This window comes from Chiloscyllium plagiosum, chromosome 21 (genome assembly GCF_004010195.1).
Source record: "Chiloscyllium plagiosum isolate BGI_BamShark_2017 chromosome 21, ASM401019v2, whole genome shotgun sequence".
Lineage (NCBI taxonomy): Eukaryota > Metazoa > Chordata > Chondrichthyes > Orectolobiformes > Hemiscylliidae > Chiloscyllium > Chiloscyllium plagiosum.
In genome coordinates this window covers 29,252,122-29,272,557 of record NC_057730.1, presented here as the reverse complement: position 1 = coordinate 29,272,557, position 20,436 = coordinate 29,252,122, and the positions used below count along the sequence as shown (strand labels likewise).

General features: G+C 40.1%; 1 protein-coding gene across 1 annotated transcript in view; it reads right to left on the bottom strand.

Annotated features, from left to right (window-relative positions):
- The window catches only part of myo15aa (myosin XVAa), a 205,391-nt gene that overhangs the window by 92,757 nt on the left and 92,198 nt on the right, over nucleotides 1-20,436 (bottom strand). Inside the window, exons 18-23 of the mRNA XM_043711624.1 lie at nucleotides 18,615-18,692; nucleotides 15,677-15,813; nucleotides 14,803-14,848; nucleotides 13,591-13,715; nucleotides 11,932-12,049; nucleotides 8,359-8,534 (exon numbers count right to left, since the gene is read on the bottom strand). Coding sequence (XP_043567559.1) covers nucleotides 8,359-8,534; nucleotides 11,932-12,049; nucleotides 13,591-13,715; nucleotides 14,803-14,848; nucleotides 15,677-15,813; nucleotides 18,615-18,692 — 680 coding nt within the window. The remainder of the gene's footprint in view (nucleotides 1-8,358; nucleotides 8,535-11,931; nucleotides 12,050-13,590; nucleotides 13,716-14,802; nucleotides 14,849-15,676; nucleotides 15,814-18,614; nucleotides 18,693-20,436) is intronic.

Below are 20,436 nucleotides of genomic sequence, written 5' to 3'. Positions count from 1 at the left end.
ATACCCCAACATTTTAATTGCTCATCCAGGTGTTTCTAAAATGCGAGAGTACCTGACACCAACATCCTCTCAGGCAGCACGTCCAAATATCTCCGGCCCTCTGAATGAAAATTTTTTTTCTCAGATTTCCTCTGGACCTCACCTTCAACTTATGCACTCTGTTCTTAGATATATTTGCCATGGGAAAGAGATTCTCATGATCTACTCTGTCTATGACTCTCACAATGTGTTGCAATCAGATCCTCCTTCAGCCTCCTCAGCTACAAGGAAAACAAACCCAGCCTATCCAATCTCTCCTCATAACTGAAACATTTCATCCCAGGCAACATCCTGGTGAATCTCCTCTGCACCCTCTCCAGTGCATTCATGCCCTTCTGATCGAGTGGCACCCAGAACTGCACACAGTATTCCATCTGTGGCCGAGCCAATGTTCTATAAAATTGTTACAAGACTTCCATATTCCTATATTCTGCTTCCTGGCTAATGAAAGCAATCATCCGTATGCCTTCTTCACCAACATGTTTACCTGTGCTGACGCCTTCAGGATCTATGGACCTGTAGATCAAGGTCCCTTTGTTCCTCAGTACTCCCCAGGAACGTACCATTCATTGTGTAAATCCTTCATTTATTAGACCTCAGAAAATGGATAAGCTCACACTTATTGGGATTAAATTCCACCTGCTATTGCTGTACTCAATTTACCAGCTGATCATTATCAGACTGTAGCCTGAGACCACCCTCCTCACCATCAACACCATCACTAATTTTTGTGTCATCTGCAAACTTACTAATTTTACTAACGAAACCTTCTATATTTTACATTACAATGATTTTTTTCTGAAAAAAACATAGCTTTTTTTTAAAAATAAGAAGTTGTAGTTTTGTTCCAGAGAGTTCTACACTTGATTGGCTCTGCAGAAGATTATTTTTCTTTGAGGAGGGAGTATTGCTGAACAAAGAGACCTTGAAGTGCAGGTTGATAGCTCCTTGAAAGTCGAGTTACAGGTAGATAGGATAGTGAAGAAAGAGTTTGGTATGCTTTCCTTTATTGGTTGAGCATTGAGTATAAGAGTTGGGAGGTCATGTTGCAGTTGTACAGGACGTTGGTAGGCTACTTTTGAAATATTGCATGCAATTCTGGTCTCCTTCCGATTGGAAGGATGTTGTGAAACTTGAAAGAGTTCAGAAACGATTTACAAAGATGTTGCCAGGGTTGGAGGATTTGAGACATAGGGAGAGGCTGAATAGGCTGGGGCTGTTTTCCCTTGAGCATCGAAGGCTGAGGGGTGACCAAATAGAGATTTATAAAATCATGAGGGGCATGGATAGGATAAATAGACAAGGTCTTTTCCCTAGGTGGAGGAGTCTAGAATTAGAGGACATAGATTTAGGGTGAGAGGGGAAAGATATAAAAGGGACTGCCGGGGCAACTTTTTCGCGCAGAGGATGGTGCGTGTATGGAATAAGCTGCCACAGGAAGTAGCGGAGGCTGGTACAATTGCAACATTTAAAAGGCATCTTGATGGGTATATGAATAGGAAGCATTTGGAGGGACATGGGCCGGGTGCTGGCAAATGGGACTGGATTAGGTTGAGAGATCTGGTCAGCGTAGATGAATTGGACTGAAGGGTCTGTGCCTGTGCTGTACGTCTCTATGACTCCATGACTCTGAGAGGAGTCCTTTTTTTATTTAGTTAATCAGCTAAGTGATTGATTTTATTTAAGTTTTATACATTTGACATATATAATTTTATTTTTTTCCATTTTAACATTATTTTCTGTAGGTAACAAAAGGTACTTTATTTTATAAGGTGTTATTGAAACTTTTTTTTAGGCTTAATATTATTCTGGGCAGATATGAGGTACACAGTGAGATGGCTAGTAGATTTAGAAAAGTTATTACACAGCAGGATCAGTTAGATGGGTGGATGACTGCTGGGAAAGGTTAAAAAGTAGTTCAAAAGTCTCCAGTGGCTATTCTTCTATCAAATAGACATTCAGTTTTTGGAACTGTAGAAGGAAATAGTCTCTTTGAGGAAAATGGAATGGACAGCTGTTATTAGACACTTGGAATGATTCATATGTTAAGTAACGTTTGACGAGATTCAATAGATTAATTGTTAATAGGGGATTCTTCTGATAGAGGCATAGACAGGAGATTCTATGGCAGTGAGCATAAATTTAGGACAGTTTGTTGCTTTCCTGGTGTTGCAAACATTTCTAAATATTTCAAACATGTTGTTAATGGTGAGATTGAGAAGCCAGAAATGATTGTACACACTGGTAAGAATGACATTTTTAGGGAAACGATTAAAGCAGTAGAGTCAATTTAAGAGGTTAAGTAAATAAAACCTTAAAAGTAGTAATTTCTGGTTTACTCCCAATGCCAAATTCAAATGAGGGAAGGAACAAAAGGATAAAGGAGATTAAATAAATGGCTGAAGAGCTGGTGTATTGTTCAGGGATTCAGGCTTTTGGCATGTGGAATGTCTTTTCAGATAGAAAAGACCTGTTCAGAAAAGATGGGTCGAACCTGAACTGCAAAGGGATCAATATCTTAAGAGGGAGATTTGCTTATTCCATCAAGGGAGATTTTATACTGATAGAGAGGGGGAGTGGAGGAACTCTAAATCGCAGTGTCAATGGAAGGATTGATGGGGAAGGTTCTGAATGTGAGGTCAGTTAGGAAAGAAAGACAAGAGAGAGTCAGAGTAAGTAGTAACTTTGAAGAATGCATGTCATTTTACCAACAGGTAAGGCTGATGAACTGAGGGCATGTTTAAGAACATGGGAATGGGATGTTGTAGCCATTACAGAAATTTTGCTGAGAGATGGACAAGACTAGCAGCTCAATGTTCAGGTTTTAGATGATATAGGAAGGATAGAAAAGGTGGCAAGAAAGGAGGGGGAGGGGTGTTTTTGATTAAGAAATATGTTACTGCTGTAACAAGGGAAGATATTTTTGCAAAATTGTCCTGTGAAAATATATGGGTAGAAATTACAAATAAGAAAGGAAAGAGCATTTTGATGGGATTGTACGACAGGCCACCCAATAGTAAGAGAGAAATTGAGAAACAAATATGTATGGAGATCTCAGATATATGTAAACATAATAAGGTCATAATAATGGGGGATTTTAATTTTCCAAACATTGACTGGGATGACCATAGTGTTAAAGGTTTGGATGGGGAAGAATTTGTCAAATGTGTTCAAGAAAATTTTCTTTATCAATATGTGGATGCTCCTACTAGAGAAGGAGCAAAACTAGACCTTCTTTTGGGCAATAAGGCAGGGCAGGTGACTGAAGTAAACGTGGGACAACACTTTGGGTCTAGCAAGCATAATTCTATTAGTTTCAAAATAGGTATGGAAAAGGATAAGCCTTCTTTAAAAGTTAAAGATTTTAATTGGAATAAGGCAAATTGTAAAGTATGAGACAGGAACTTTCAAAAGTTCATTGGAATAGGCTGTTCGCAGGTAATGGACGTCTGATAAGTGGGAGGCAATCAAAAGTGTGATGACGAGAGCTCAGAGGCATTATGTTCCTGTGTGAGTGAAGGTAAGGCTGGTAAGATTAAGGAAAAAGTGGATGAATAAAGATATTGAGGTTCTAGTTAAGAATAAAAGAGAATCTTATTTTAGATCCAGACAACTTGGTTCAACTGAATCTCTTAATCAAAATAAACAGTGTTGGGGCATTCTTAAGAAAGAAATCAGGAATGCAAAGAGGGGATATGAAATAGCATTGGCAGATAAGGTAAGGATATTCCAAATAGATTCTACAAATATATTAAGAGAAGATGGTAACTAGAGAGGGTAGGGCCTCTAAAAGATCAAGGAGGTCATCTTTGTGTTGAACCCCAGGAGATGAGAGAGATATTAAATTATTAAATGACTATTTCGTGTCAGTTTTTACTGTGGAGAAAGAAATGAAGTCTAGAAAATTCATAGAGATAAACCTTGATGTTTTAAAAAGAGTTCACATTACAGAAGAGGAAGTTCCGGAGGTCTTAGAGAACATAAAGGTGGATAAATCTGCAGGACCTAATCTAATGTATCCTAGAACATTGCAGGAATAAGTGAGGAAGTTATGAGACCCCTTGTAGAAATATTTGCATAACCTATATATATCGGTGAGGTGCCTAATGACTGGAGAGCGGCTAATGTTGTCTCTTTGTTTAAGAAAGGTTCTAAGGAGAAACTAAGAAACTATAGACCTGTGAGTGTGACATTAGCTGTGAGTAAATTATTGGAGGTGATTATAAAAGGTAGGATTTATGGACATTTAGAAAGGCAAAAATTGATTAGGAATAGTCAGCATGGTTTTGTGCAAGGAAAATCGTGTTTCTCAAACTTGATTGAGTATTTGAGGAAATTACCAAAAATATTAACGATGGCAGAAGTTTGAAGTGGCCCAATGTCTACTTTTGCCTGTCGTTTGTTTCTTATGTACTGAAAGAAACTTTTACTATTATTTCTAATATGATTGAGTATTTGAGGAAATTACCAAAAATATTAACGATGGCAGAGCAGGAGCAGGATGTTGTTTATTTGGATTTCAGTAAAGCCTTTGACAAGGTTCCGCAGAGTAGACTAATTAGTAAAGTTGGGTCACATGGGATTCAGGGTGAGCTTGGACAGATATTGGCTGAATGGCAGGAGACAAGATAATGGTGGAGGTTTGCTTTTCACACTGGAGGCCTGTGACCAGTGGCATTCCACAGGGATCGGTTCTGGGTCCTCTATTGTTTGTCATTTATATAAAATAAATATTTGGATGAGAACATTAGAAGGCATGGTCAATAAGTTTGTGGACGCCACCAAAATTAGTGGTATAGTAGATAGTGAAGAAGGTTTTTTAAGATTATAAAGGGATCTTGATCAAATGGGTCAACGGACTGAAAAATGGCAGATGGAGATCAATCTGGATAAATGTGAGGTATTGCATTTTGGTACAACAATTTATAGTAGGGCCTCGGGTAGTTTTGTAGAACAGAGGGACCTAGGGATGCATGTACATAATTCTTTGAAGTGTGCGCCACATATAGACAGGGTGGTTAAAAAGACATTTGGCACCCTTGCCTTCATTGCTCAGTTCTTTGAGGACAGGAGTTGGGAAGTCAAGTTGAGGTTGTACAAGACATTAATGAGGCTTATTCTGGAATACTGTGTCCAGTTCTGGTTGCCCAGCTATAGGAAGGATAGTATCAAGCTGGAGAGGGTTCAGAAGAGATTTACCGGGATGTTGCTGGGTATTGAAGGTTTGGATTATACAGAAAGGCTGGGTAGGCTGGGATATTTTTCATTGTAGCATAGGAGGTTGAGAGGCGACCTGATAGAAGTTTATGAAATAATGAGGGGTATAGATAGAGGTAATGTTGTATTTTCCATAGAGTGGGGAATTTCAAGATGGGGGGCATTGTTAAGGTGATGGGAGAGAGATTTAAAAAAGACATGACAGACACATTTTTTACACAGAGGGTAATTCGCGTATGGAATGAACTTCCTGAGGAAGTGGGGGATTCAGACACAGTTACAATGTTTAAAATACATTTGGATAGATGTATAAAAAGGAAAGGTTTGGAGGGATATGGGCCAGGAGCAGGCAGGTGAGACTAGTTTAGTTTGGGTTTATGTTCGGCATGGAAGGGTTGGTCTGACAGGTCTATTTCTGTGCTGTATGACTCTATGACTAAGACATCCAAGTCATTGATGTGTATAACAAACAGCAAGGGTCCCAGCACTGAACCCTGTGGTACAGTCCTGGTCACAGGGTTCTAATGACAAAAAACAACCCTCCACCATCATCTTTTGCCTCCTATTTTGGATCCAATTTTGGATCCAGTTTACCAACTTGCCTTGAATCCTGCAGGGTCTTACCTTTTGGAACAGCCTTCCATGTAGGACTTTGTCAAAGGATTTACTGAAGTCCATGTAAATCACGTCAACTGCACTATGCTCATCAACATATTTAGTCACCTTTTCAAAAACACAATTAAATTATTCAGCCAGGATCTCCAATTAACAAACCTGTGCTGATCCAACCTTTCCAAGTGTAGATGAATCCTGTCCTTCAGAATATTCTCCCATAATTTAATGGCACTAATGTCAGCCTGACTACTTTTTAATGGCCTATCCCTGCTGCCCTCTTGAACAAAGGAACCACATTAACTGTTCTCTAGTCATCTGGCACTTCACCTGTGGTTGGTGATGCATTAAAGATCTCCTTCAGGACTGCAGCAATCTTCTCCTTTGCCTCCTATAGTAGCCTGGAATAAATCTCATCAGACTCTATGGATTAATGCATCGACATGCCCACTAAAACATCTAATATTGCTTCCTTAAAATGTTCTAGAGTCTGACCATTCTGCCAATATACATATCATGTATCCCTGGGCATAAGGATTTTTGATACCTAGATTCACATCTTTGTGGCTTATTTGTGGTCTGTTTTGGTGATGTGACCGCAGTGTCTTGCATACAAGATCAAGCAGAGGAGGTTACTAAGTGATAGGAAAAATCTTCCCAGACACCATCTTCTCAGCCCTTGCAACTTGCAATCTCTCCATCCTCTTCTGAGTACGAGGTTATCAGGAATAATTAAATTCTCAAGATGACTTCGTAAAGCAGGTTTCTATGATAAATATAATATCAGATTCTCATGTGGCAACTTGTGTCCACAATTCACCAACCTTATTTTAGAAGACTGAGAGGGGATCTGATTGAGACATATAAGATTATTAAAGGATTGGACACTCTGGAGGCAGGAAACATGTTTCCGCTGATGGGTGAGTCCCGAACCAGAGGACACAGCTTAAAAATATGGGGGAGACTATTTAGGACAGAGATGAGGAGAAACCTGTTCACCCAGAGAGTGGTGGCTGTGTGGAATGCTCTGCCCCAGAGGGCAGTGGAGGCCCAGTCTCTGGATTCATTTAAGAAAGAGTTGGATAGAGCTCTCAAGGATAGTGGAATCAAGGGTTATGGAGATAAGGCAGGAACAGGATACTGATTGATGATGTTCAGCCATGATCATATTGAATGGTGGTGCAGGCTCGAAGGGCAGAATGGCCTACTCCTGCACCTATTGTCTATTGTCTATTATTTACAATGACATGAGCATTTATCTACATAGCAAATCCATCTTAAACAGGCTTGTATTTGCCCACTCACTGACCCCTGTTATTTGATTTGATTTATTATTGTCATGCGTCCCTAGTTGCAGTGAAAAGTTTTGTTTTGCATGCAATACAGGCAGACCTTACCATACAAAGTGCATAGGGGTAACAGAATAGAGCGAAGAATAATGTTAAGGCTGCAAAGAAGTGCAAAGAGAGCAAGATCAACATTACATTTAAAATTTGAGAGGTCCATTCAGAAGTCTAATAACATCAGGGAAGAAGCTGTTCTTGAATCTGTTGGTACGTATTTAAGCTTTAGTATCTTGTGCCTGACAGAACAGGTTGGAAGAGAATATAACTGGAGTGGGGGTGGGGGGGGGTCTTTGATTATGTTGGCTGCCTTCCTTAAGCAGTGAGAAGTAAAGATGGAGTCAGTGGACAGAAGGTTGGCTTGCATAATGGACTGGGCTATGTTCACAACTTCCTGTAATTTCTTACGATCCTGGGCAGAGCAGTTGCCATACCAAGCTGTGATGCATTCGAACAGAATGCTTTCTTTGGTGCATCTTTAAAAATTGGTAAGATTCTTTATTTCTGAATTATAATTTATTCTTGGGCCATTTCCCACATTATACCTTGTTTTCTCTCCATAATGTAGCACATATGTATGAATCCCCAACAGACTTTGCTTTAATTCTGTCAGTACTAGATGATCTTCTGGCAAAGATGTCGATTCCAGTTGCATCTGTTGAGATCCAACTCATCCAATTTTAACATGACTCCTCCTGGCATAATGTTCCTAGAATCTGGAGTCCTCCATTTCTGGACGTGTGTTAATCTATTCATCTGACAATTCATGAGTACCTGGCATTTTAACCAATCCAGAAATTACTACCTTTGTGGTCCTACTCCTTAGTTTGCATTTGAGCTCCTGACAAAAGGTCTCATCCTTTTCCTTCCCAACTGGACCATGACTTCTGACTGTTCCTCTGCCCCTTGAAATGTTCTTTACCCTCTTGGGATGTGTTCTAACTGGCGAAGGCAAAAATATTTCACAGGACTCAAATCAGCAGTTTCAGTAAATCTTTTGTAATAAAAGTATGTTGCAGCTTACTTTCCCTTTACAACTTTCTCTTCAAAGTTGTTCTTCCATCACTGAAACCTTATGGCTGCTCAATTCTGCAGTGCAGATTCCACATTAATGACTACTTTCTTAGGGTCTGGATTTTTCACCTACCTGGCGAGATAGCCTCTGGCCAAAGCCTGCAGCTGAATGGCTGTTCTCCGGAGTTTTATATAACGTTTCCTTGCAAAGAATCCACGTGCATACCGCTGTAAGGTCAGGGAGGCAATGAGCAGGAGGCCATCCCGTTTGCTCTCTAAGGCCTGATATAAATTCTCTTTGAGAAAAAGCTGAAACAAAACCGAATCACAATATGTTATAAGTAATGTTCATGCCACACAAATGCCAGGCATTGACCATTTCTAACAATTGAAAATCTAACATATCTCCCTTGAGATCAATGACTTTACCAGTGCTGAATCTTACACAATCAACATCCTGGGCATTATCATTAGCCTCAAGCTGAACTGGACTAGTCATATAAACTATGTGGCTACAAGAACAGGTCAAAGGCTTGGAAATCTACAGCGAGCAACTCAACTCCTGATCCACCAATGATTGCCCACCATCTACAAGGCCCAAGAGCTGGACAAGTGCAGCTCCAATTACATTCAAGAAGTTTGACACAATTCAGAACAAAGCAGTTCCCATGATTGGCACCCCATCCAACACCTTCAACATTCATTCCTTGCTCCACCAATGCACATCTACAAGATACACTGCTGTAACATACCAAGGTTTCTTAGACTGTGCCTTCCAAACCCATGACCTCTACCGCCTAGAAAAACTAGAACTGCACATGCATGAGAATATCACCGTCAGCAAGTTCCCCTCCAAGACACATACCATCCTGACTTGGAACTATATCACTGTTCCTTCACTGTCACTGAGTCAAAAGCCTGGAACTATCACTCTAATAGCATTATGAGTGTCCCTGCAAGCTAAGCACTGCAATGTTTGAAGGAGGCAGCTCACTACCACCTTCTTAAGGGTAGTTAGGGATTGACAATTAATGCTGTACTAGCCAGTGATCCGCACATCTCATGAACAGATAAGAAAAAGTTTCCAAATATTGTTCTATTGAATATTAGCACACCAGCTAGTACAAATGTTAGTGCCTAATATTCAGTTTTTAATAAAATTTGTCGAGAATTATATATGTCAGTTTATGCAGTGAGTGGAATCAGTGTGGTGGAGGAAGATTCAGTTGAGGCTTCCGAAAGAGATTTGGATACTTGTTTGAAGAGAAATGATTTCTGGGTCATAGAGAAAAAGGCATGGGAGTAGGACTAGGTGAAATACTCTAGCAGAGAACCAGCACAGATTGAAAGAGCTGAATCCCCATCTTCTGTGCTGTAACCATTCTATGATATGGAAAGTGAACAGTCAATTAAGTTAAAATTCTGGAAGGTGATCCCTTCCCGTGGAATTACATTAGCAAAGACCAACCTCTTTCTACTCTCTCCAAATGAGGAACCTCAGCACCTTTGGAACCATACAGCAACAAGGCCAAGCTTCCCTCAAACTGTCACTCAGAAATAATTATTCCCATGGAATTTTATATCGACAAAGACTCACTGCATGTAGAAAATATCCTAACAAGACTTAATACCCATGGAATGATATTCTTCAAAAAGCAAGTTAGCAGGCAATTATACTCCAGGACTCAGGTTCAATGAAACCATAACTTAGCAAACAGACCATTGCTTTGGGACTGTCCACGATTAAGGGTAGGGATCTGTGGAACTCAATGACAGGCAGTGCCTGTGGGTCTGTACCCCATGAAAGTTAGCACCTTTGGATCTATGCCCCAGTGTAACTTTACCTATTGACAGCCAGTGCCTGTGGACTGTACCTCAAGCAATAGTCTGTATCTGTGGTACATGTGGTAAAGTTACATGGCAAGTACACTGGCAAGGCCTGAGAATTAGTCAACAGACAGGAAACAAAGAAGGAACAAATCAGTCATTTATGGAGTGGAAAGTATTGTATGGATCAGTGCTTGGTCCTCAGCTATTCACAAAATATATATCATCAATTTGGACAAAGGAGTCAAATGTGATATTTCCAAGTTTGCTCGTAGCAAAAAACTAGGTGGGATTATGAGTGGTGAGGAGGATATAAAGAGACTTCAAGGTGATTTTGACAAGTTGACTATGTGGGCAAATGCATGCAATTGCAGAGCTGTGTGGATAAGTGTGAATAAGTGTGAAACTGCACACTTGGGTAGGAAAACCACAACACAAAAACAGAAGTATTTAAATTGTGATAGATTATGAAATGTTAATGTACAAAATGACCTGGGAGTCCTGGCATACAAGTCTTGAAAGCAAGCACGGAGGTACAGTCAAACAATTACGAAGGCCAATGGTATGTTGGCCTTCGTTGCAAGATGGTTTGAGCAGAGAAACAAGAAGGTTTACTGTAGCAGTACAGGATATTGGTGAGACCACACCCTGAGTATAGTGTGTAGTTTTGGTCTCCTTTCCAAAGAAAAGATGTAGTTGCCATATCAGGAAAGCAGCAAAGGTTCACTAGGCTGATTCCTAGAGTGACAGCTTTCATAGATTATCATCATAGAATCCCATACAGTGCGGAAGCCGACCATTTGGCCAGCCAAGTTCACACCGACCCTCCAAAAAGCATCCCATCCAGAGCCACTCCAACCCTTTCACCCTGCATTTACCATGGCTAATCCATCTAGCCTGCACATCCCTGGACACTATGGGCAAATTAGCACGGCCAATTCACCTAACCTGCACATATTTGAACTGTGGGAGGAAACTCACACAGACACAGGGAGAATGTAAAAAATTCACATAGACAGTTGCTTGAGGCTGGAATCGAACCTGGGTCCCTGGCACTGAGAGGCAGCAGTGCTAACCACTGAGCTGCCATGTTTTGTTATGTAAGGACAGATTGGGTCAACTGGGCTTGTAGTCACTAAAGTTTAGAAGAATGAAAGGGGATCTAATTGAAACATATAACGTTCTGAGAGGGTTGAATTAACTGGATGCAGGGAGTCCTGAACAAGTGCCATGGACTTAGGATTCCGGGTTTGGACTGAGATGATGAGAAATTTCTTCACTGAGATAGTGATGAACCTGTGGAATTCTCTACTATAGAAAGCTGCAGATGCTAAATCACTGAATAAATTTGAGAAGATAACAGATAAATTTCTAGATGTTAAAGTGTCAAGGAGTATGGGGAGAAAGCAGAAATATGGCAATGAGAAAGAAAATCAGCCATGATCATGTTGAATGGCAGAACAGGCTTGATGAGCCAGGCTTGTTGAATCCCTACAGTGTGGAAGCAGGCCATTCAGCCCATTGAATCCATACTGACACTTTGAAGAGCATCCCACCCAGATCCACCCCTTCCCTCTCCCTGCAACCCTGCATTTCCCATGGTTAACCAACCTACCCACCGAACTCCTAGTAGTTCCTATGTTTCTCTGCAGTGAAAGTCAGTGCCTGTGGACTGCACACCTACAAGATTCAGTTTCTGTAGAAATGTACCACAGCAAGAGTTAGTGTCTGTGGAATTGTACCGAGCAATAATTAATGTCTTGAAGAGAGGACAGAAATAGGAGGATAGGGATTAGGCAACTATAATACAAGGGACGGTAACAGTTGATAATGTCAAAGTGGATTTGAGATTGTCATATGGATAAATTTCTGATCAGACCTTGGTGAGCCCGATGCTGTACATTCCTTTGCTGACAGGTACAATCTGTTTCAAGATGGTTGTACAGTTTTCTCCGTCTGCCTTTATCTGATTTGTCAATCCCAATAAGATTTTGTACCTGCAAGAAAAGTTTGTGTTACTAATCTTGTTTGGCCAACAATACAGTTCCCTCATTTATAAGAAATGAATATTTGCCAAACAAAAACATTTTCAAATTACGGAGGCTGTAAAATGTAAAATTGCAAGTCCTTTGGCCACTCTATTAGTTCAGCATCCTCACATCTTCCTTTCTGAAAAATTTCTCAGTTCTTTTATCAGCTGTCAGTTTAATTCATATTCTTTTTTGAAGTGGAGATCCAGAACTCGACTCGGAGCCTATTTATTTGGGGAAGACTAAGGGACAGTTGAAGAAGGAAATCAAATTAAGGCTGAATCAGGACCAAGACTACAAAGGAGAGGTTTTGAGAGAAGGCCAATGTGGAAGAAGGAGAAGAGAATATCTACCCTTGGGATATTTTGCATTTTGGTGACTGCAATGATGAACCAAGCTGAATATCCTTCTCTTTAGGTCAGCCATTTGAATTCTAACAATCATGTTACAGATGTGACTGGATGTTGTAGCAAAGGCTAAGGGTTGAAATCAAGGTAGTTGTAGTGTCAGAAGCTGTAAATCCCTTTCCAATGTCCTTCAAGGAATGTGACTCTACATTCCAGTGGGTTGGGCCTCCAGTCTTACACTATGTGGTTCAATCTTAATGCCTCCTGAAGTGGTTTTGTCACCAGTTGTGTTACAACTGACCCAACACTTCCCTTCTCAGGGCAGCTAGAGATGAACAATAAATGCTGCACATGACAGCATCATTCACATTCTGATGTCAAATAAAAGGGAGTTGTGAAGTTCAATGATTATGAATTAAAAATTCGAATGGATCCACCAAAATCTTCTGCCTGTAATTGAAATGAATGGAAAATCAGATACAGCTGCAATTGGAATTTAAGACTGACACAGTGGGTAGGGCACAGACTGGCAATCAGAAGTTACATCTGCATGAAGTGAACTGTATGCTCAGTCTCACCTTGATTTAACTTCTATTCACAAACTCATATCCTCCTGCACCAACATTAAATCTTTGTATAGTAAGAGCCTGAATTGAGATTGTCCATTCAGTTATAGATATTTTTCTCTGGTGTCTAAAGCTTTCTTTGAAGGTTCATTGTGTTGAATCACAGCAATAGTTGCACTTGAGTGATTGCAATGTTTTGAGGACGTTTAAGGCAGTGTATAAATGTGAATTTGTTTTTCTTTTATTTAAGTCATTATTTCCATCATCTCAAAGCAGTGGAACTCCTCAACTTACTTTGTTAACATTGTGCTGCATTCTAAAGACTACAGACCTCACAATCCAAATTGATCAGTGTCACCATTTCTTGACTGACCTTCTCTGCTTCTTGAAGTGAACAGGATAAACAGTCTTTGAATCATTATCAGACTGGAATCAAATTCAAGGCCCAAAGAGTGGAACACAGTTAAGCTCCAGTGTCACCAAATTCTCTGAAGATTTGCCTATCTGATAATGGAAGTCTAGTAGAAATGGCGATTTAAAAATTAGTGCATTTTGTATGAAACAACATTCCAGTATAGACAGATCCCACACTGACCTCTTGATAAAATTATCAAATGTAATACGGACAGGATATCCCTCCTTCCTGATACGGATAGTTTCTAGAACTCCGGAATAGCGTAGCTGTAAGCTGACAACATCGACCTCAAAAAGTTCGGACTCCTATGATAGAAAGTGAGAAGTTCACCTCAGTTTGTCATCTGATAGGTTGTCCTTCTATTTCTTTCAACCTCTGTGGTAAATTCTTGTCTTGTTTTCTGCCCTTCCCTTGCCTCCATCACAAATTAACTCCTTGCTGGCAAACAATTCCAGAACATATTCTAATATCTTGCTCAAGTGCGAATCTTCATGTATGAGTGTCAACATGATATTGGACTGTCTGAGAAAGACATCTCACCTCTATGCCATCCTCACTAATACGGATCCAGCTTTCAGTGAATGTCACAGCAGTTTCCAAATTGAGGGATACTAAAACGAACAGTGTCAAAACTGGAATTTTCCATGTTACTCAATCACTCACTATCTTCACTAGCTGAGACCCTTGCATCTCTGCCTACTCTCGCAGAATTACGATGATCAACGCACCTATGCTCATCCCTCCCTTTCTCATACACTACAAGTAATCCATTCCATATGATCTGTCATTGCATTGCATCTTCACTGTGTTGAAATTAGAGTGACAATAGTTTTTTCTTACAGTAGTCTTTTTCACTATGCAATTTCTTATCTCACTCTGGTTTCCCTTTCTTTCAAGCTGTAGACTTTCCTTTGGCTCAGTGAATTATCTTTTACTGGTTAAACTCACCTTAGAACAAATGAAAAGTAAGGGAGGACAAAGAGTGCAATCAATTTGACTGGCGCAAAGTGTTAATCTACTCAATTGACTGTCCCCTAAAACAAATATCCACTTCTGCCTGAAATTTAGCCTGTTCTTAACAGACACTCACTTCTCTCTGCATAGATAATTGTGTGTGTACTGGTGCTGAAGTCTGTGCCCCCAGTTTGAGACTTTGTTCCAATCTCCATATCTCATGTGCAGTTCAAGTTATTATGTCCCTTAGGAATCTAAATACTTCTTTCACTTTCAATTTCAATTTTTCTAATATGCTGCATTGTAGCCTTTGGCTCCACAGTTAAGGTTCTCCTGAAAACACACAGTTACAAACTAACAAGAGGTATTGACCTTCAATTAATACATTCCTCGGACTTCAAGGACAACTTTGTTTTTCCTGCTATTAGTTGCTTTTACCTTTTTATTGTTTGGTTTGATACAGCGGACAAAGAAAGGATTGCAGCTGAAAAAAACAGAACATGTTTTTATGATGGTAAGTTTATCAAATCAAGACTGCACTCTGTGAAAAAAATACTTGAAATAAGGACAAGCATACATTTATATTACTCCTTATCACATCAGATAAAATCTTACATAAAGGCAAAATACTGCAGAAGCTGGAAATCTGAAATTAAAACAAAGTGCTTGAGAAACTCTGCAGATCTGGCAATATCTGTGGTGAGAGAAACAGAATTAATAGTACAAGTCCAATATGATTTCAATTTAACTAGACTTGAAATGTTAACTGTGTTACTCTCTCTACAGCTGCTGAGTTTCTCCAGAACATTTTGCTTTTATTACAGAAAATCAAAATCAAAAGTGCTTCACAAACAAGAAATTACTTTAAATGGAGTGGATATGTTTCAACGTGGCAAACACGCCTGCAAACGTATACACACTTGATCCCATAAACAGCTATAAGATGAATTGGTTGTGTTGAGACTATTGGTTAGGACTTCGGGAGAATTTACTGGGTTAAAATTACGTTTTAAAAGTTAATTGTGGTGTTTACCAGAGTAACCAGAACAACCAAAGTGCAGTAAGTGAAGTATGTTTAGGATTAGAGTTAGTGAGGAGTTGAGTTGGAAAGGGAAGAATAATGCAAGAATTGAGGTTAGTTTTAGCATTATCATTTAGATCTAGGTGTTAGGTTTAAAGAGTTAGTCAGTTAGGGGGAACAGGGTGCTGAGCTGAGAAGGGGAATAATGCAGACTGGGTGATGGTTAAGTGGATGGAAGTGTGTGATTCAGGATGGGGAAAGGAAAGGATTGCCTGCCTGTTCTGAACGTACCTTTCCATCTTCTCGGCCAGTTCCATCAGAGACTGTTGGAATTTTGCTGCTATAGTGGGAGCCTGGTATCTGCGGTTAATAGTATTGTTCCCAGTTGACATCACTTTCCTGGTTTGTCCAAAGAGACTAGTCAGAATCTAATAAGCACAATAAATCAATTTGATTAGTCAGTTATATTTCTGTCATTAATATAGCTTAGTTAATCAATTTAGTGGTTTCTCAAAGCTCATCTAGTGCTTTGGGTTAGGACTAGGCTTAGTGTTAGGGCTTATGCTTGAAAGTTGGAGGTCAGGGTTAAGACAGTGGGTAGAGATGATACTAGATGAGGAGTGAGAGCAAGTTACTTTGAAGAATTGTGCACATTAATTAATAATTTGCAGATGTGCAAATCTGAAATTGACAGACAAAATGCTATAAATACTCAGCAGGTCTAGCAGCATTTATGGAGAGAAAAACATCATTAATGTTTCAAGATGAATACAATTCATAAGGCCATATGTGTTTTAAAAAGTTCACCTCTCAGACTTCTAAATGCCATTGAATACAGTTTGAACCTACTCAATGTCTCCTCATAAGAAAAATCTTCTATACCTGGGATCAACTGAGTGAACTTTCTCTGGTCTGCCTCCAATGCCAGTATATTTTTCCTCCAAAACTGTCTACAATATTCTTGGTATCATCCAACTTGTGCCTTGCAGAGTTTTAGTAAGGTCTTTCTATGTTTATACTCCAGTTCCTTTGAATTAAAGGCCAGCATTCCATTTGCCGTCCCTATTATTGCTGTACTTGTATGCTAGCTTTTTAGGATTCCCAAATTCTTGTGCTGCAGCTTTCTGTAGTCTTTCCCCATTTAAATAATATTCAGTTCTTCTCTTCCTGTAAAGGTGCATAACTTCACATTTTTTCACATTATATTTCATAAGCAAAGCTTTTGCTCACTCGCTTAACTCATCTGTAACCCTCTGCTGACTTTTTGTGGCATCCTCACTACTTGCCTTCCCACCTATTTTTGTGCCATCTGCAAACTTGGCTAGAATACATTCACTTCCCTCAACCAAGTCATTAATATATATTGTAAATAATGTGGTTCTAGCATTGACCCCTGTAGCACTCAACTAGCTGTAGGTTGCCATCCTGAAAATCAGCCCTTTATTCCAACTCTCTGTTCTCCATTAGTTAGCAAATATTCTATGCAAACTAATATACTACCTAAAACATGGGCTTTTAGTTGAAGAAGTGCAAAGAAGAAGAAACAAAATGGGGGATCAATGATAATGGCCTAAAATTATTAAACTCAACGTTGAATCCACAAGGATGTAAAATATCTAACTGAAAGATATAGTGCTATTCCTTGATGTCACATTAAACTTCACTGTAACACAGCACTGGGTCACAGATAGCAGGATGTCAGCACATTAGATTAGATTAGATTACTTTACAGTGTGGAAACAGGCCCTTCGGCCCAACAAGTCCACACCGACCCGCCGAAGCGCAACCCACCCATACCCCTACATTTACCCCTTACCTAACACTACGGGAAAGTTAGCATGGCCAATTCACCTGATCTGCACATCTTTGGATGGTGGGAGGAAACCGGAGCACCCGGAGGAAACCCACACAGACACGGGGAGAACGTGCAAACTCCACACAGTCAGTCGCCTGAGGCGGGAATTGAACCCAGGTCTCAGGCGCTGTGAGGCAGCAGTGCTAACCACTGTGCCACCATGCCGCCCACCGTGCCGCCCATGGGCTGGGTAGAGAAAGCTATAAGCCTCTTATTTAGCTGCAAAGCTCCAAGAGTTGATGTTGTTACTAGCGTAGGTCTACAAGGCCTGGTCAAGAAGCTCACTGAATTCTTTCAGTCTATGTGAGAATAAAGAATCATCCTCCCAGAGGTTCCTCCATTTTAGCCCTGTAGGTGGCAAAGGAGCTCAACAAATCTGCAACAATCCAAGATGTACATCACTTCTCCCATCGCCAGCAAAATCTTCTTGGACCAGACAGCATAATCTCAGAGTAAGGGGTTGCCCATTTAAGACTGAGGTGAGAAGGAATTTCTTCTCTCAGAGGATGGAGAATCTATGAAATTCTTTACCCAGAGGGTGTAGAGCTTGGTTTGTTAAATGTATTCAAGGTTGTGGATGACAGATAAAAAGCTCAGGGTCATATTTGTGGACTCAACAGACAGGTTCCACAAAAGTGGTGACAATCTGTACTTGGTCTTCCCAATGTAGAGACTGTATTGTGAGCAGCACATTTAGTGTACCTTATTTGTGTACCTACTTAAATTGCCATTGTGCCAACAACCAGTGGTTTGTGCGTGGTAAAGAAAGCTATCACGATCTGAAACACTAACTCTGTTGTTCCCACTCATCATGCTGCCAGACCTTCTGAATATTTACAGTGCTTTTTCTGGGTTTAGTTTTGAATGATCTGTGGAAATTTGATTAATTATCACAACATTGTTACAGATGAAGTCCTCCTTTAATCTACTCAGCGTGGTCCTACATATAAATGCTTATGTGAATTCCAAGGTTACTTCATTTAGGAGTTTCTTCCACATGGTGATTAATATCACTGAGTGAGGAAATAGTGAACATCTATCGAAAGTATAGCTTTTACTGGTTTACATCTAAGATCCCATAACTATTGTCACAGTTTCAAACAACATTCCAGATCACCATTCAGATATCTGGTTTCAAGACTGTAGAAACTTGTAATTATGATCAGTCAGTATGTAAGTCTGGGATTTAATGGGGCACACCATCAGGCAGCTAACCTGTACGTGTCCATTTGGCTAAGGTGGCCTGAGCAGAATACTCCTCTGTCATCCCTGATGTTTCTTGGCATTATTAAGACTAAAGGCTTTTCCAACAGTCACTAAAATCAGTCACATATAACCATTGAGTTGTCAGACAAACAAATCTTACCAACTCACCTTTATTTTGCTGTTGATAAACAACTCTATGACATCTTGTCGAACTTGGTCATGATTCTTCTCAATAAATTTGTAGACCTGTGAGAAATAGAAACAGAAAAATGGTTCTGTTCATCCCCATGACAAAGCAAGAAAGCAAGGAGAAAGAGACTATTCAGTTGACAAATTAACCAAGCACAACTAGAGCTACCATTTAATTATTCAATCCCTTGACACCAAATTCCTCTTTTTCTCCCAACTGCTTTTTATCCTATTTGTATTGCATACTATTCTCAAATCATTGGATAGAATTTGATACCCTCCTCCTGGTTGTGGGGGTAGTTATGGGGTCTGAGGGTGGTAGGTAAGGACCCTGCCATCCTTCTACCTCTACCTAAATTAAGTTCAGAGTGGAAAGACTTGCAGATGGCCTTCCTGCCCCAAAATCAATAAAAGCCCTTAATTGGGCATCTATTGCGAAGAGTTTGCCAGCGATGGACAGAAGTGAGAATCTTCTTGGTTTGTTGCAAGTTTGTTGAATTACTTTTCCCTTCCACAAAGTGATAATGAATACATCTTTTTATTCTTGGAGGGTGGATCCTTGTTCTCACATCGATTGAAAGAGTTCAATGAACTTCACGATCAGATCTTATGGACCTCAACAGAGAATAAAAAAGTTCCTGGCGCTTTGCAGTTCGTCAGGGGGTTTGATAACTTTCATCATTTCAAGTAGCATTGAGAGGGTCATTAAAATAGCAGTTGATGACAACCTGTGGCAGTTTGTCGATTGCTTCTTCATTGGTAAATAAAGGCCAATTGACGATGTGATTAAAGTGTTCTACCCAACTTCTAGAATTTAGGAATTTCCAATGAGCAGTGCCACATCAGCACTGAGGATTGTTGATGAATGTAAACATGGACTTCTATACTACATTCCTTTTATTTGTTCATGGGAAGTGAATATCACTGTTTGGCCAGCATTTACTTTCCCATCCTCAACTGCCCTTGAGATTTTGGTGGTGAACCACCATGGGGGAGGTACATCTGCAGTACAACACCCACACTGTGAGTAAGGGAGTCCCAAGCTGCAATGAAGAAACAGTGTTATCTTGTGTCTGCTAGTAGTCCAATCCTACACTTATTTCTCAGGTGCCTTGATTTATAGAAGGAAAATTGTGTTTAACTTTTAGTTATCAGCTCACACTTTTTCAAATGCCAATAGATTTTGTCTTGGATGATTGCTTCTCCAAGTTTCCTACCACTGACCTATGGCTTATTGGCCATTACTTTCTGAGATTTTCTGCTTTTTTGGATCAGAAGTGTAACATCTGTAATTCACCAGCTCCACATCTAAAAAAGGAGAGGAAGAATGTGACTGGGGCCTTTCTAATTTCCATGTTCACTACCTTCAGTCATCTAGAGATTACATTATATCTGTACAGGGTGCCTCTTTTACATGGTAGACGGTAAGGTAAAAACAAGGACTGCAGATACTGGAAACCAGAGTCTAGATTAGAGTGGTGCTAGAAAAGCACAGCAGGTCAGGCAGCATCCGAGGAGCAGGAAAATCGATGTTTTGGACAAAAGTCCTTCATTAGAAATAGAGGCTGGGTGCCTGCAGAGTGGAGAGATAAATGAGAGGGGGGGTGGGGTTGGGGAGAAAGTAGTATAGAATACAATAGGTGAATGGGGCAGGGGATGAAGGTGATAGGTCGGGGGGGGAGGGTGGAGTGGATAGGTGGTAAAGAAGATAGGCAGGTAGGACAAGTCATGGGGACAGTGCTGAGCTGGAAGTTTGGAACTGGGGTGAGGTGGGGGAAGGGGAAGTGAGGAAACTGTTGAA